The 12,747-nt window shown below is 40.9% G+C and overlaps 1 protein-coding gene across 1 annotated transcript in view; it reads left to right on the top strand.

Moving 5' to 3' along the window:
- The window catches only part of LOC128453868 (galactosylgalactosylxylosylprotein 3-beta-glucuronosyltransferase 2), a 46,082-nt gene that overhangs the window by 29,900 nt on the left and 3,435 nt on the right, over positions 1-12,747 (top strand). Inside the window, exon 3 of the mRNA XM_053436970.1 lies at positions 5,989-6,137. Coding sequence (XP_053292945.1) covers positions 5,989-6,137 — 149 coding nt within the window. The remainder of the gene's footprint in view (positions 1-5,988; positions 6,138-12,747) is intronic.

Raw genomic sequence — 12,747 nt, 5'->3', positions numbered from 1 at the left:
GAAAGCTCCAGATCACCCGTCTCAGAGTTACACAATCTGCAGCATTTCAGATTTCCACATTTGACTCCAGTGAATTCAAACTCTTTTCTTTTCTCCTGTTTACTTATTAAAACTCACTCCATCTTTTCCTCTCATTGTATTACACTCTACGTAACTTTGTTTTTAACATTATAAAAATATCGCTTGCATGTAAATGAAGCTGTATAGAAGTTCTAGCATGTGGAGCATTGAGCGACACTAATTTGCCATCGATGTTTCCCTGAGAAAGCCCCAAGAAAGAGGCTGAATCCAAGTTGCGTGAGGACTTTTAAACCCTTTGTCATACTTGCTGTGATCTGATCCATTTCATGGCTTCCAGTCTGCAGGGCTGCTCCGTAGAACAGTGTTTAAACCTCAAGTTTGTCCATGGAGATTGATCCAAATTCGAGACCATGTAACCCATCTTCAAAGTAATTTACTGAATGGTTCTTAACAGTATTGATGATGGCAACGTCTGCGTGATATGTGCAGGTCTGCTACATCGTATAAATATCAGATACAGTAAATGTGGGAAAGATTTCCTGTTGGTACATGAGCTGCCAGACACTGTAACATCCACACTAAGCCCTGAACTGAGGGATCTCAGACTGTCCATACTGACACAAAGAAACCTTTGGATCAAGTGTGGATTAAAACAAATTTAATAGTCAGATGTCCATTTGAATATTGAAATCCTTTTTGCTTGTTGTACCTGCTCCTGCTGTGCGCCTCCAACCTAGAGATAAGGGAGGGAATTCACAAACCCTGTTTAGTGCAAAAAATATGTTCCAACGTTTATCTGAAGCAAATGTGAGGTTTTAGACTTGAAAAACTGTAATTTGAGTCAACAAGTCTTCATAAGCAGTAAAGACCAGACAGTAGGATGTTTTTAGCCCCAGGAAGTACGGCTGAGAAATTGCATTTACACTCTGGATCCCGCTGTCAATGTAAGTAAATTTCCCAGGTTTGGGTAATTGCTATGGGCCCCTGGCAACGGGCTATAAACTGGCAATAAGCTCACACAATGTATACAGAGTGAAAGTCTAGTTTTGAACTTCCACTTGTTGGTAACGTACTGGCGGCTCAGGGCCTATGGGAAATAATTTTTTTCCTCCAAATGGGTAATGTAGCATTAAATAGACACATATACACTCATATAGGTCGGTGAGAGTGGGTCAGGCGTAAAGTGGGACAAAGTTAGTGCAGAGTCTGGACAATAGCCTCCGGGGCAAACATGGTTGAGAGAAGCTATGATCTCCATATCACAGAGGCTGGCTGCAGGGCACTAGATGTCTATCTTGTAATTGCTCTCATATCTATCTGCTCCACCTGAGCTGCATTTATCTGTGTGATTAGCCTGCAGTATCGCACAAAGAGCGGTAATTCGCCTGATAGCAGTGTGACCTAACAATTGTATAGGTATTATATGAGGGTATAAAAGCTTTGGAATGGTCTTTAAGTAAACTCTCAATGTTGCCAGAGTTTTCTTTCCCCCTAAAATACTATGGATATCTGTCAATTGTCAAATTAGCTGTTCAATGCAATCTATAAACAGGTATGAATGAATAGACTCATCCAGGTTTATATACTGTATTTGTCAATATTGCCTGCTATATGAGCCCATGTGACAACACAGGATGTGATTATCTGGAGGATTCACCGTGACCAAGTGGGTGGGTTAATGACACTTCTTATAAGACAGATGCAAAACTGAATAAAAAAGAAAACAAATATCTCCGAATGAAGAAGTGTTGCAGCACACGTGTAGGGCAGGTGGCAGAACTTTCGGTGATAAGGCCACTTCTTGCTGCACCACCCCTCACCTGAACGCCTCACAATATGTTCTCGTCTGGTCACCACACTAATCTGAAGTTTTCGATCCCCCAAAAATGAGACCTTTGTTTAGTTTTAGTTTATCATATACACTTGAAAACTCCTGGGCTGCATTTAAGTCTGGACGTGCATTAATTGAGACTTTTGCACACAGTGTTGCATACAGACATGTTAACTTCCTAACTGAGTCCCATCAGATAGGACTGGACACTATACCGTCAGTAACAGTTCCTCACTATTATGGTTCCTTGTATGCTCTGTTACCAAGCAACCAATTGCAAAAAGATAATTTGCATCCTGTCTGCACACGGGCAGTGTACATACATGCATTAAACCAAAGAGCGATAAGATGAATGCATTTGCATGTCTGCAGTTTCCCTCTCTGCCTGTGACCTGCACTGACACTCACATATCTCAGAGGACGGCTGTCTGCCATCTATGTGTTAGTAGCCCAGGAAAGCTGCAGCCTAGAAGAAGCTGTTCAGTCAGGGGGGGAGATGGAGAAGAGAGGAGGAAAGAATTACTCGGGGTGAATTCCCACCGTATCACACTGATTGCCAAGGCGTGCCACCCACTAACAGATTGCATAAATAATATTCAGTAATTATGGCGAGACCTTGAGCTTGGAGGATCACAGCAATTTCTTACATTATCCTCCTGTCACGCTCCAAACTAGAAACCTCAGCATCCCTCAGAGATCCTGCTTTCAATGTGAACACACCCACTCTTGAACTCTTCTGACTGGGTGTTTAACTCATCTCTTTTACTACACATGATGTGTGCTCTTAAATTCACCAGAGAGATTAGATCTTGCCATGTGTTCCTCGTCCCTTACATGTGTTTGATGATCTTACCTTCTACCTGTGAGAGGAAAAAGGCTTCCGGTTTAATGCCTTCAGGTGTTTGTGTGAAACACTAACCTTTGAGATTTTTTAGTCAAACAGCAACAAACCACATATTATTGTGCTCGTGCTTATCTTTGTGATTTAAAGAAACAGTTGGACATTTTGGAACTGACACATATTCGTGGCCTGTCTGAGAGTGAGATGAGGATACCAGTCTCATATTTGTACTTGAAGCACATTGCTGAAGCCTAGAGTCTGATGTTGTGTTTCAGCTATGATGTCTGATGTTTCCAACTTTCTATTTGAAAAAGCCCAATCACAGTCATAGTTCCCACTTGTAAACTCTGGGAAATTTCATCTACCCCAACTTCACGGAGAAGCATAATGGTGCCTGATGCCTCATGCATAATTTCCACTCCTCTGCTTTGTTTGTGTATGATCTGGCTGCACTGGTCACAGTTGAATTGTCACATCACGAGCCAAATACACATCAGCTTCTCACGGTCAGCCAGGTCTGTTTATGTTTGACATTATGCCATCGCCGTGCATTGGAACGTTGTGAAGTCTGAGCTCGGCCATTTCATAAAGTGGGGGGATATGTCCCCGGTGTAAATGGCACTTGAGCTAGTGAGATAGTAAATGTAGAGAAAATGGTCAATCACTGTTAAAGACACAATCACCTGCGGTAATAATTACTTTATTTATTTGATGGAATGGGTTTTTGATATATTATAACTGAAACATATGATTATATGTTACTTACCATTGATATGTTATCATGTTGAACTTTAAAGAATTGTATTAGTCTCCCAAACTGTATCTCCCAGGTAATTAACTTCAACTTAAATGAATGTGAATGTACAGAAGGTCTTTTCCTCTGTTCCAATTTCTGACTCAGCAGGAAGGCAGAGAGTTAATCAGCGGGTAGAATGAAGGGGAGGAGATGCTAATGGTTTTAGTGGTTTGTTTGTCTATAGCCCAGTAGGGATATCCTAATGCAAACAAGACAGAGGACAAGAAATCGTACCTTGCGAACGTGCCCTGCAATAAATTTGCATTATAACATAAACATCGCAAGCATGTTGATGTTAGCAGTTAGCTCAAATCCTCACGTAAGACCTGACATTGATGTAAAAACTAATGTATAATTCATATTCATTCAATGAAGGGATTAAGGGGGATTAGGATGAGAGCAGCCTAAAATACACAAATCTCAAGGTTTACTTAATTGAAATCCGCCCCACGTCATGCTAATCAGGAGCATAGCCTAGAGTGTAGCATACCACTATGCATAAGTACTGGAACTTGTCAATATTCAGTAGTATTCAATACTGTTCCCTAGACCTACAAATGAGAACGTGAGGGAGAATTGTCTTTTTTTTTGAAACCATAATCCACATTGGCTTTACTTGTCACTTGTCTGTTTCAACATCACCTTTTAGCTGCAGCTGGCAGACACCCTGTCATGGGTTTGTTTGTGTTTTGTCTTATCTTAGGTTAAACTTCACAAACCATTTTAATCAATCCCGTTTATTTAGTGTTTATAGGTTCACTTTTTCTTGGTACTCACCTTCCCCACCATGTGCTGAAAGAACAAAATAGAGGAAGTGACATTACAATTTAATTTATACCTTTGGTGACACCGGCAGTGATGTCACTGGGTGCAACCATGTGTGCGGGGAGCTGTAGAAGGTTTTGTAAATATTATTTGCTGTATTTTGTATACTATATTGTATATAGTGTATGCTTTGGGACCAGTTCTAGCAAAGGCAGTTATTTAAGGTAGTTCTAATAGATCGCCTTCACTTGCTGTTGTCACAGAAGTGGCTAGCACGTCATGCGTCATGCTCACCAACTCAGATGTACTCCTACCACTCTCACCACCACAGGAGGGAAGTGGGAACGTGCTTACAAACCCAAAATAAAACCACAATAAACAACATAATAAAACATAATAATTAATAACAATTGATATTAAATCGGTTCCTACAAGAAGCAGATTATGTTCTGGTGTTGGAAAGGGCTTTATAAGCAGTCGCAATTTCCTTTTCAGGGGGTGAGAAGACATTGGTGAGTAGCCATGTGCGTGGGATGTTAATTTAAATTGCTTTGTATGACTTGAGTTTTGTTCAGTTAATATAAGTTAACTGTTATTTTGTCTGTTTCGCTTTGTTCAGTTAATATAAGTTAACTGTTATTTTGTCTGTTTCGCTTTGTTCAGTTAATATAAGTTAACTGTTAATTTGTTTGTTTTTCGCTTTGTTAATTTGTTTCATCACGCATATAACATGAGACCACTGTTTTATTACATAAACACTTATTTGACACCTGGACGCTGGTTTTGAGTTGGCCTCCTACAAGATTTACGGGTCACTTTTCACTAGTGTGTGATCATCTAAAAGAAGGAGAGGGTGCGTTGAGGTTCAGGTGCAACCTGCTACTTTACCACTAGATGTCACTAAATTCTACACACTGAGCCTTTAAGAGTAGCCGTCAATTAAAATGCAAAATGACAATAACAATAAGATTGAACACAGAATAGAGGAAAATAGAGGCCAGTGTGTTGCCATCAGGCAGAGTGACCATTCAGAAACAATTTGCATTATAAAGCCCATGATGGGTGGCTCTGTCTCATTTCTGGACTCATCGTGTGGTCGTCTCCAGATCTGTTGCCGTGGGGTCATACAACACATCAGATGTGTGAATGGCATGTTCCACACACATGTTGACTAGCTCAAGGTTAAGTTACAGAGGTTGATGGTTAGCTTTAGCTTTTGCGTGTAGTTTGTTGTATTTGATTTATACATATATTATTATACGCATTTTATTTATAAAGTGAACTTGTAAATCCTGTTAGTCTGTGATTGCAGCTGTAGAAGTTTTTCTTTTCATCCTTCAGGTCAGTGTGAGGTTGTAGAATAAAGTAATTATGTAATGTCAGATTGCCATTTTTCCCAGTCACCACTTTTTCTAATCAGATTGATTAAATCTGATTACAGGCCGACTATTAATCCTCACCTTGACGCAACCCACTGCAATCATCTTCCGCCTGACTCTCTCATGCTCTCTTTCTCATCTATAGCACAATTATCACAGGAGAATGGCAGACCCCTGTGGTAAATGAATTTCATATCAGCCATATCATAGTCATTAGATACACTAATGCACTCTATCATCTTCTGCTGTGATTATAATAGACTCATAATGTGCTTTTAATTCATGCTGGCTAGCCCTCTCACCCTCTCTCCTTCTGTGCTCTACTTCCTCACCTACTTCCCTGTCTCTGCTGCAGGTTTTGCAGTGAACCTCCAGGTGATCCTGGCGAACCCGCGGGCGTTGTTCAAGCGGCGTGGCTCCCAGCCCGGGATGCAGGAGTCCGACTTCCTCAAGCAGATCACCAATGTCACCGAGTTGGAGCCCAAGGCCAACAACTGCACCAGGGTCAGTAACCAGACACCACTATCACCGTGGCAACAGACGGAAAGTATTTTTGTCACAATACATCATAATACTGGTCAAGGACCTGATTTGATTTATGCACGAGAGCATTCACTGTTTGTGCCTTAAAGTATTCATTCCGGCATCCAAACAAATATAGTATCCTGATGTGAACAGATAATGTGCTAAACAGACAGTTTTTGCAATTTTGAATTTACGCAAATTAAAAAAATTCATTAAAAGTCTTTGAATGAAAAAAATCCACAGAATACAAACACAGGTTGATAAAGTATGTCCCATAACACCAAACCTTTTTATATTCAGCGAGGCTCAGAAACGTTTCATCCGTTATAACCAGATTGGTTTTGCAGACAGGACGAGGCTTGACTGATGTTGCACAGTGTTATTTTTACCCCATGACCCGATTGTGAAGCGAGGCACCTTGTGCTAGTTGATAGAAGATGGGATATTTATGAACCCAAGTTCGGGACAGTCTCAAACAATTAGTCTGTTTTACAACTGGCTATGTTTTTTTTCAATAGCTTTTCCCCTCTTTCCTGATGGGCTGCAGCTTTTAAATAGCAACATTGAACTTCATTTTATCTGATCTGTGTAATGTTAGCTTAGCGAGGCTCCTGGGGATATAACTGATGTGAAGAATTATGTGAGACAAAGTAACTGTACTTATACTTTACTACTTCAAAAAGATGATTTTAGTGTAAGATTTTACTATGAAGTTTTGAACAAGACCATCAAATCATAATGATCATACTTTTACAAAAGGTGCACGTGTATATGTTTGGAGAAGCTAACCTATGAGGAGGATAAATGGCAGAAGAAAATAATTTGGCACTGAAAACGAAGCAGTCGTAACAACTGTCAGTTTAAGTTTAAATGAGATATCCATCTCCCACGTTTGTGTTTTAAGGGTCAAAGGTCACACAGGCAATATGTTGTTTCTATCCTCTATGAAATCAAAATGATTTGTCTGTTTCCCTTGTCACAGTTACTGCAGTGTGCTTGGAGGGATTGATCAGTCTGATATGAAATAAGTCCTCACACTGCACTGACCTGCATATTAGGGCTGGAGGAGACAGACTTGGGTTCAATAAAAGGCGGATTTATCTCCATGTAGCACTTGTGTGTGTGTGTGCGTGTCTGGGGCTCATATTAAACTGCAGACATAATCATCACGATCACAGCAGCAGCTAAACATGGAGCATCTCCCCCCACAACTGACAGCATGAGTTATGCTTTCAGCCGCTGGCACAGTCAAACTTAGACACACACAGCTTGAATTGGATAGAAATGGTGTTATAGAGCTATCAATTCTAGTTGTGTGGTAGACAGCTTAGATCGATGCAGCTCATCTCAAATTACCACAGTCCCTGTCGGCACTTGGTTTTATGAAGCCACTCATCCTCTTGACAACCTTCACGGAGCCACCTTAAAAGGAGTTTTTGTGAGGAATGGATTCTATTATGTTTTCTACTTTCAGGGAGTGTGTGAGCTCAATGTGTCACGACCCCAGTTCTTCCAAACAAAAACCAACTATGCAAGTGGAATTCATTTACTGGCTTTAGTTTGTTTTGTTTGTGTTAAAATGTTTTAAATATATCAACTGCTTTTCAGTAACTGTTTTGGTTAATATTGGTGATGGTGATGCCCTTTATGTCACAGCTTGATGATATGTCATCTCACATAATGTCGTTATCTTGTTTCTATTGGTTTCAAGACAGTTCAACAACATAGAACTTACCTTGTGTGCTTGCATTGGAACCCCACCCCTGAAATATTTTTAGGAGGCATCATCCTCAAAGTCACTTTTTTTTATCGAGGGCCAATAATACGTCTGTTCATTATTCAATTTAATTTTGTTCTTAATCCTTAACAAAGTGTTATATTCCTATATTACGTAAAATATTGCTATTATTTGTTTGAGGACTACTGAAAGGACAGGGGCACTTCATGGGCCAATCAGACCCTAGCCCCTCCCCTCCTTCACAGTAGGTCATCAAGTCAAGAGTTTCCAAGGTAACGACTCAAAGGTTGACAAGTTTCAGAAAAAGTGCTGCACAGAGGCTTAAAAAATGCAAAAGATAATTGATTTGTAACTGAAACAATATTTGGTGTCATTTTAGATTTGAATCTTTTTTGGGCCTTTTTTGGCTTCTAACTAGTATCAAAAAGCAAACTTGACCTTCAGGCCAAAAAGAAGTTGAACAACGGAATATGCTGAGATTATCGCACAGATGTTTCCCCTTGTGTTTGCTTAATGTTTGTTTTGCATAAAGCATTTCATCACTGATCGCCCCCATAACCCCCATAGAGGCAAGTGTTAAGTCCTTAAAGTGGTTATTTGTACATAACAATGGATGTATTAAAAGGGAGGGAAGCTCAGTGGGGCAGAATATGGTCAGGGCCCAGTTTTATTTTATACATCACCCCTGCTGAGGATGAAAGTCAAACATCATCAAAACTGCCAGTCCAGTAATTTTGTGTTGTGGAGGGTGACAGACACAGCAGCATGTAGGGTGCACCAGCAGCGGATAAACTGAATCGCTCATTCTGTAGCTGCCTCTGTCCTTTACACTCCAAACTGTCTCTTCATTCTCTGTGGAGATGCTTAGTCTGGAATCAACAAATGTAAAATACAAATTTGCTGGTTCACCGTATGTGTGCAGGTCACATAGCTGCACTCCCCAGTGGGTTATGGGCAAAATGCTTCCTGCAGGGAATTCGGATAAAGCCCCCTGGAGCTGCTGGATCATCATTTACAGCTGGCTACTGCCGCCACTGCAGACAGCTCTGTGTTGAAGCTATCATCATCATTATCAGCCCCATTACACTAATGGAGGTGCCCTGCCGCTGATATTAATACAGACCATTAGCGGGCTATGACATCATCAGTCACCGCCCGGCACTACAAGGACAACAGGATGTGACATCAGCATTTATCATGTTCAGAGTTACAAAAGCAGCGGGATGTGACAATATCACTCACATGCTGTGCAGTTAGAAAATGTGACGTGATTCAGGAAGACATTCCTGCACATTTACTTGTGACATCGCTGATCATGACTCATGAAGCTGCAGTGTGAAAGTGTGAAAAAGATATGATGTCATGACTCTTAAAGGGATAGTTCACCATTAAATGAAAATCCTTCATTATCTACTCAGCACTATGCCGATGGAGGGGTGGGTGACGTGTTTGAGGAAACACTTTTCAGGAGTTTCAGGTGTAAACAGCGTTGCAGCCAAATCAACCGAAGTCAATGGTGACAGATTCTTCAAATACAACATGGTGTAAATTACCTGGTTACGAGTCGAATTGGAATGTCGGGGCTGACGGACACTTGGATAACTGAGCAGGAGCAGCATGGAGGCTTGTTCCTGTTTTTGCGGATCCTGAAACGTGTTGGCATCTGATAATGGGGGTGGACCACGATCGAGGTGGCAGCTGATGGTGGATCCTGATGATTGTGGACTATGGTGACATCAGATCGTGATGGTGGATCCTGATGGTGGTGGCTGCTGACCGGGGACTATGATTACAACAAGACTGCTTGATATACAATATATCTACTCAGATGTTCTACTATAACTGACAATAATCCAATGGAAATATTTTTCTGATGTTCTCCATTACACGCAGCATTAATCGCACTTCTGCCCGTCCTGCGAGAAGGATCCCTCACATGTGGGTTAAAGGCAGAGGATGTCACACCTTGTTAAAGCCCTATGAGACAAGTTGTGAATTGTGAATATGGGCTATACAAATAAGATTCGATTGATTGATTGATTGCTGTGGGAACGGAGGTGGAGGAGAGAGTACCTTCACCTGCACCAGAGGATTCCTCAGTGCAGCTTTGGGCTGTGGGCTGATTGATCCTCTGGTTAAAAAGGCAGCAGCAGAGCCGCCGTGGAGAGACACAGAGAAACACACGAGGAGACACACACAGGAGAATCAATCAATCAAATTTTATTTGTATAGCCCATATTCACAAATTACAATTCGTCTCATAGAGCTTTAACATGGTGAGACATCCTCTGTCCTTAACCCTCAGCAAGAGTAAGGAAAAACTACTTAAAAAAAATACATAGAAACCTCAGAGAGAGCCACATGTGAGGGATCCCTCTCCCAGGATGGACAGACGTGCAATAGATGTCAGGTGTAGGAAAACATCATCAAGATTAAAGTTTTTTAGCAGCATTGATGAGGGTAAACATTTTGAAGGATAACTTCAATACGATATGTCAAGTAGTCAAGCTGCAATCATAGTCTATGGTCAGCAGCCAGCAAGATAATGATCCATCATCCAGGTCGGATCCACTATAGTCCACAGTCATTGTCCACTGCCGCTTAATAGGATCCATCATCAGGCACCGCCTCGGCCGTGGTCCACCACCATTAACTCACTCCAACGCGACAAAGGATCCGTCATTCCCACTACGATGAGCCAGCACGATATAGAATCCGCCATATTGGATCCACCATTGCGACCTCTGATGCACGATCCACAAATCGTAATCCATGGTGCGGCCACAGTGGGCCCGGATCTGCGGGCGATAAAGCAAAGGGACTCTGGGAAGGGGTCAAGTCAGTAACATGTATTGATGAGATATGACTTACTTCGATGTGATAGGGATGGAAAAGAGGAAGGAGAAGCTGGAAAAAGATGCTCCGTGTGTCATGTGTCATAAATTCCCTTTGCGTCTTAGCATCATCAGGGGTTTTTGCCTTGTAATCAATGATACAGGCTGAACTTGGGGGTACACTGAGGCTCAAGGTAAAGAGATACACGAGAGAAGATACATTTTCATTTTTGGGAAGCTATCCCTTTAAACAGTCAATGTGTACATACACTCTATTCTTACAACTACAGTATGTCACGCTTCAACCATGTATGTGGATCTAAATTTAGTTTTTTCTGAACAAGCTACATGGGATATGCTGATATTATTCTGATGTATGTTGCTTTGGATAAAAGCAAATGTAAGAAATCACAATGTAAATATTTAGGTTTTATGATCATTTATAAGGCACACTGGGGGTTTTACATCAGTTTGCAGTACATCCCTATACATGTAAGTACAACTGAAATCACAGTCTTTAATTAATGTGTGTGTGAAGTTTGTCAGAAGACGTCACGGTTATAAAATCAGAGTTTTTACTGAGCAGCAGCTTGGAAATGGCCTGCAGTGGAAGTGACGGCTGGTTAGTATTCAGTCATAATGGGCCGTGTTTCAGTCACTGTTTCATGCTTGTTCCACTGTTCGACAACAGAAAATGAACAAAGTGTCAATGAGAACAGCCTCATTTGGAATGTAGTTGAATTAAAGTACAGTATTATGTAAATGAGCCCAGAGAGTTGGAGAGAAGCAAACTGATAAAGGGCGGAAACCGACTGAGACTGGGCAGAATTTATATATGAAGAAATGACGCCATTAATTTGCTACTTTGTTCATGTTATCATCTGATGCCATTAGCCACATATGGTTCCACAACAGTTTTCCTTGACCTGGTCTCATTAGGGTTTGGCCTCTGTGCTGGAATAAACCCACTGAGATCCAGTAGATTAATTAGAAAAGTTATGGTTATCTCTTTCGTTCAGCCTTCAGTATTCATGCTAAGCTAGGCTAATGTACCTCATATTTGACAGATCAAAGAGAGGCATTGATCTCCTCAAGAAAGCAAATAAGTTCCCACAACGGCGAATCATTTCTTTAAAGTGGACTTGACCATGTTTGGAATGTTTTCATTTGCAGGGAATCATCAACCGAAATCTCTGCATCTCAAGGATAAGTTCACGCCTTTTTTCAGACATGAAAATGTCCCCTCAATGGGGTGAGGACATTCTCCAAACTTTACATATGTATGTAACATATCAAAAGATTTTCCAGATCAGCGGTTGTCCTTCCAAGTTGACATCGTCTTTACCAAAGTCTACATGCATGGCGCCTCTTTTCATCCTGAGATATTTGCATATTGATGAATTCTCTGGACATTATCCTGCTTTATTCTCACATGCGCTCACACAGACATTCTGCAGATATTTTCATAGGAAGCTTGAGAGAAACTGACTTGGGACAATTGTGTTTTCACACACAAGGTGTTCAGTGCCTGTCTGAAAGCAGCACAGGAAATCCTGTTAAACTTCCCCGCTATAATGAGGATGACATTTCATGAAGTGAACCATTTTTTCATCCAGGGATCTTAGGTGCTTGTGATAAACTGCAAACTCTAATCATATGATAAGAAATGTAAAGTGATGTTAGAGTCAAACATTATTGTCATTAATAATCACTAGCTTTCTTCAACAATATGATAATTATGTTCCTGTAATCACATCATCATCATTAATTAATTAAAACTAAATATGCAGTACATTACACAACTCATGTAAGTGATATCACCAGTTATTGCACCATTTCTAGATTTGTTGCGCAGTTCAGCTAAATCCTGTCAAACTGAGCCTCAACATTTTGCCTTGGACAGATTTAGGAATATCACAAAGCACCTCTGTTTGGGTTCGGCTGGTCTGAACAGTTGCCATTGAAAGGATTTGATGTGGATGGCCTCTCCAGCAGCTGAGACACACCCAGGCTCTGT

This window comes from Pleuronectes platessa, chromosome 12 (genome assembly GCF_947347685.1).
Source record: "Pleuronectes platessa chromosome 12, fPlePla1.1, whole genome shotgun sequence".
Classification (NCBI taxonomy): Eukaryota; Metazoa; Chordata; class Actinopteri; order Pleuronectiformes; family Pleuronectidae; genus Pleuronectes; species Pleuronectes platessa.
The sequence above is the reverse complement of the archived record's forward strand: the minus strand, read 5'-3'. Positions and strand labels throughout refer to the sequence as shown.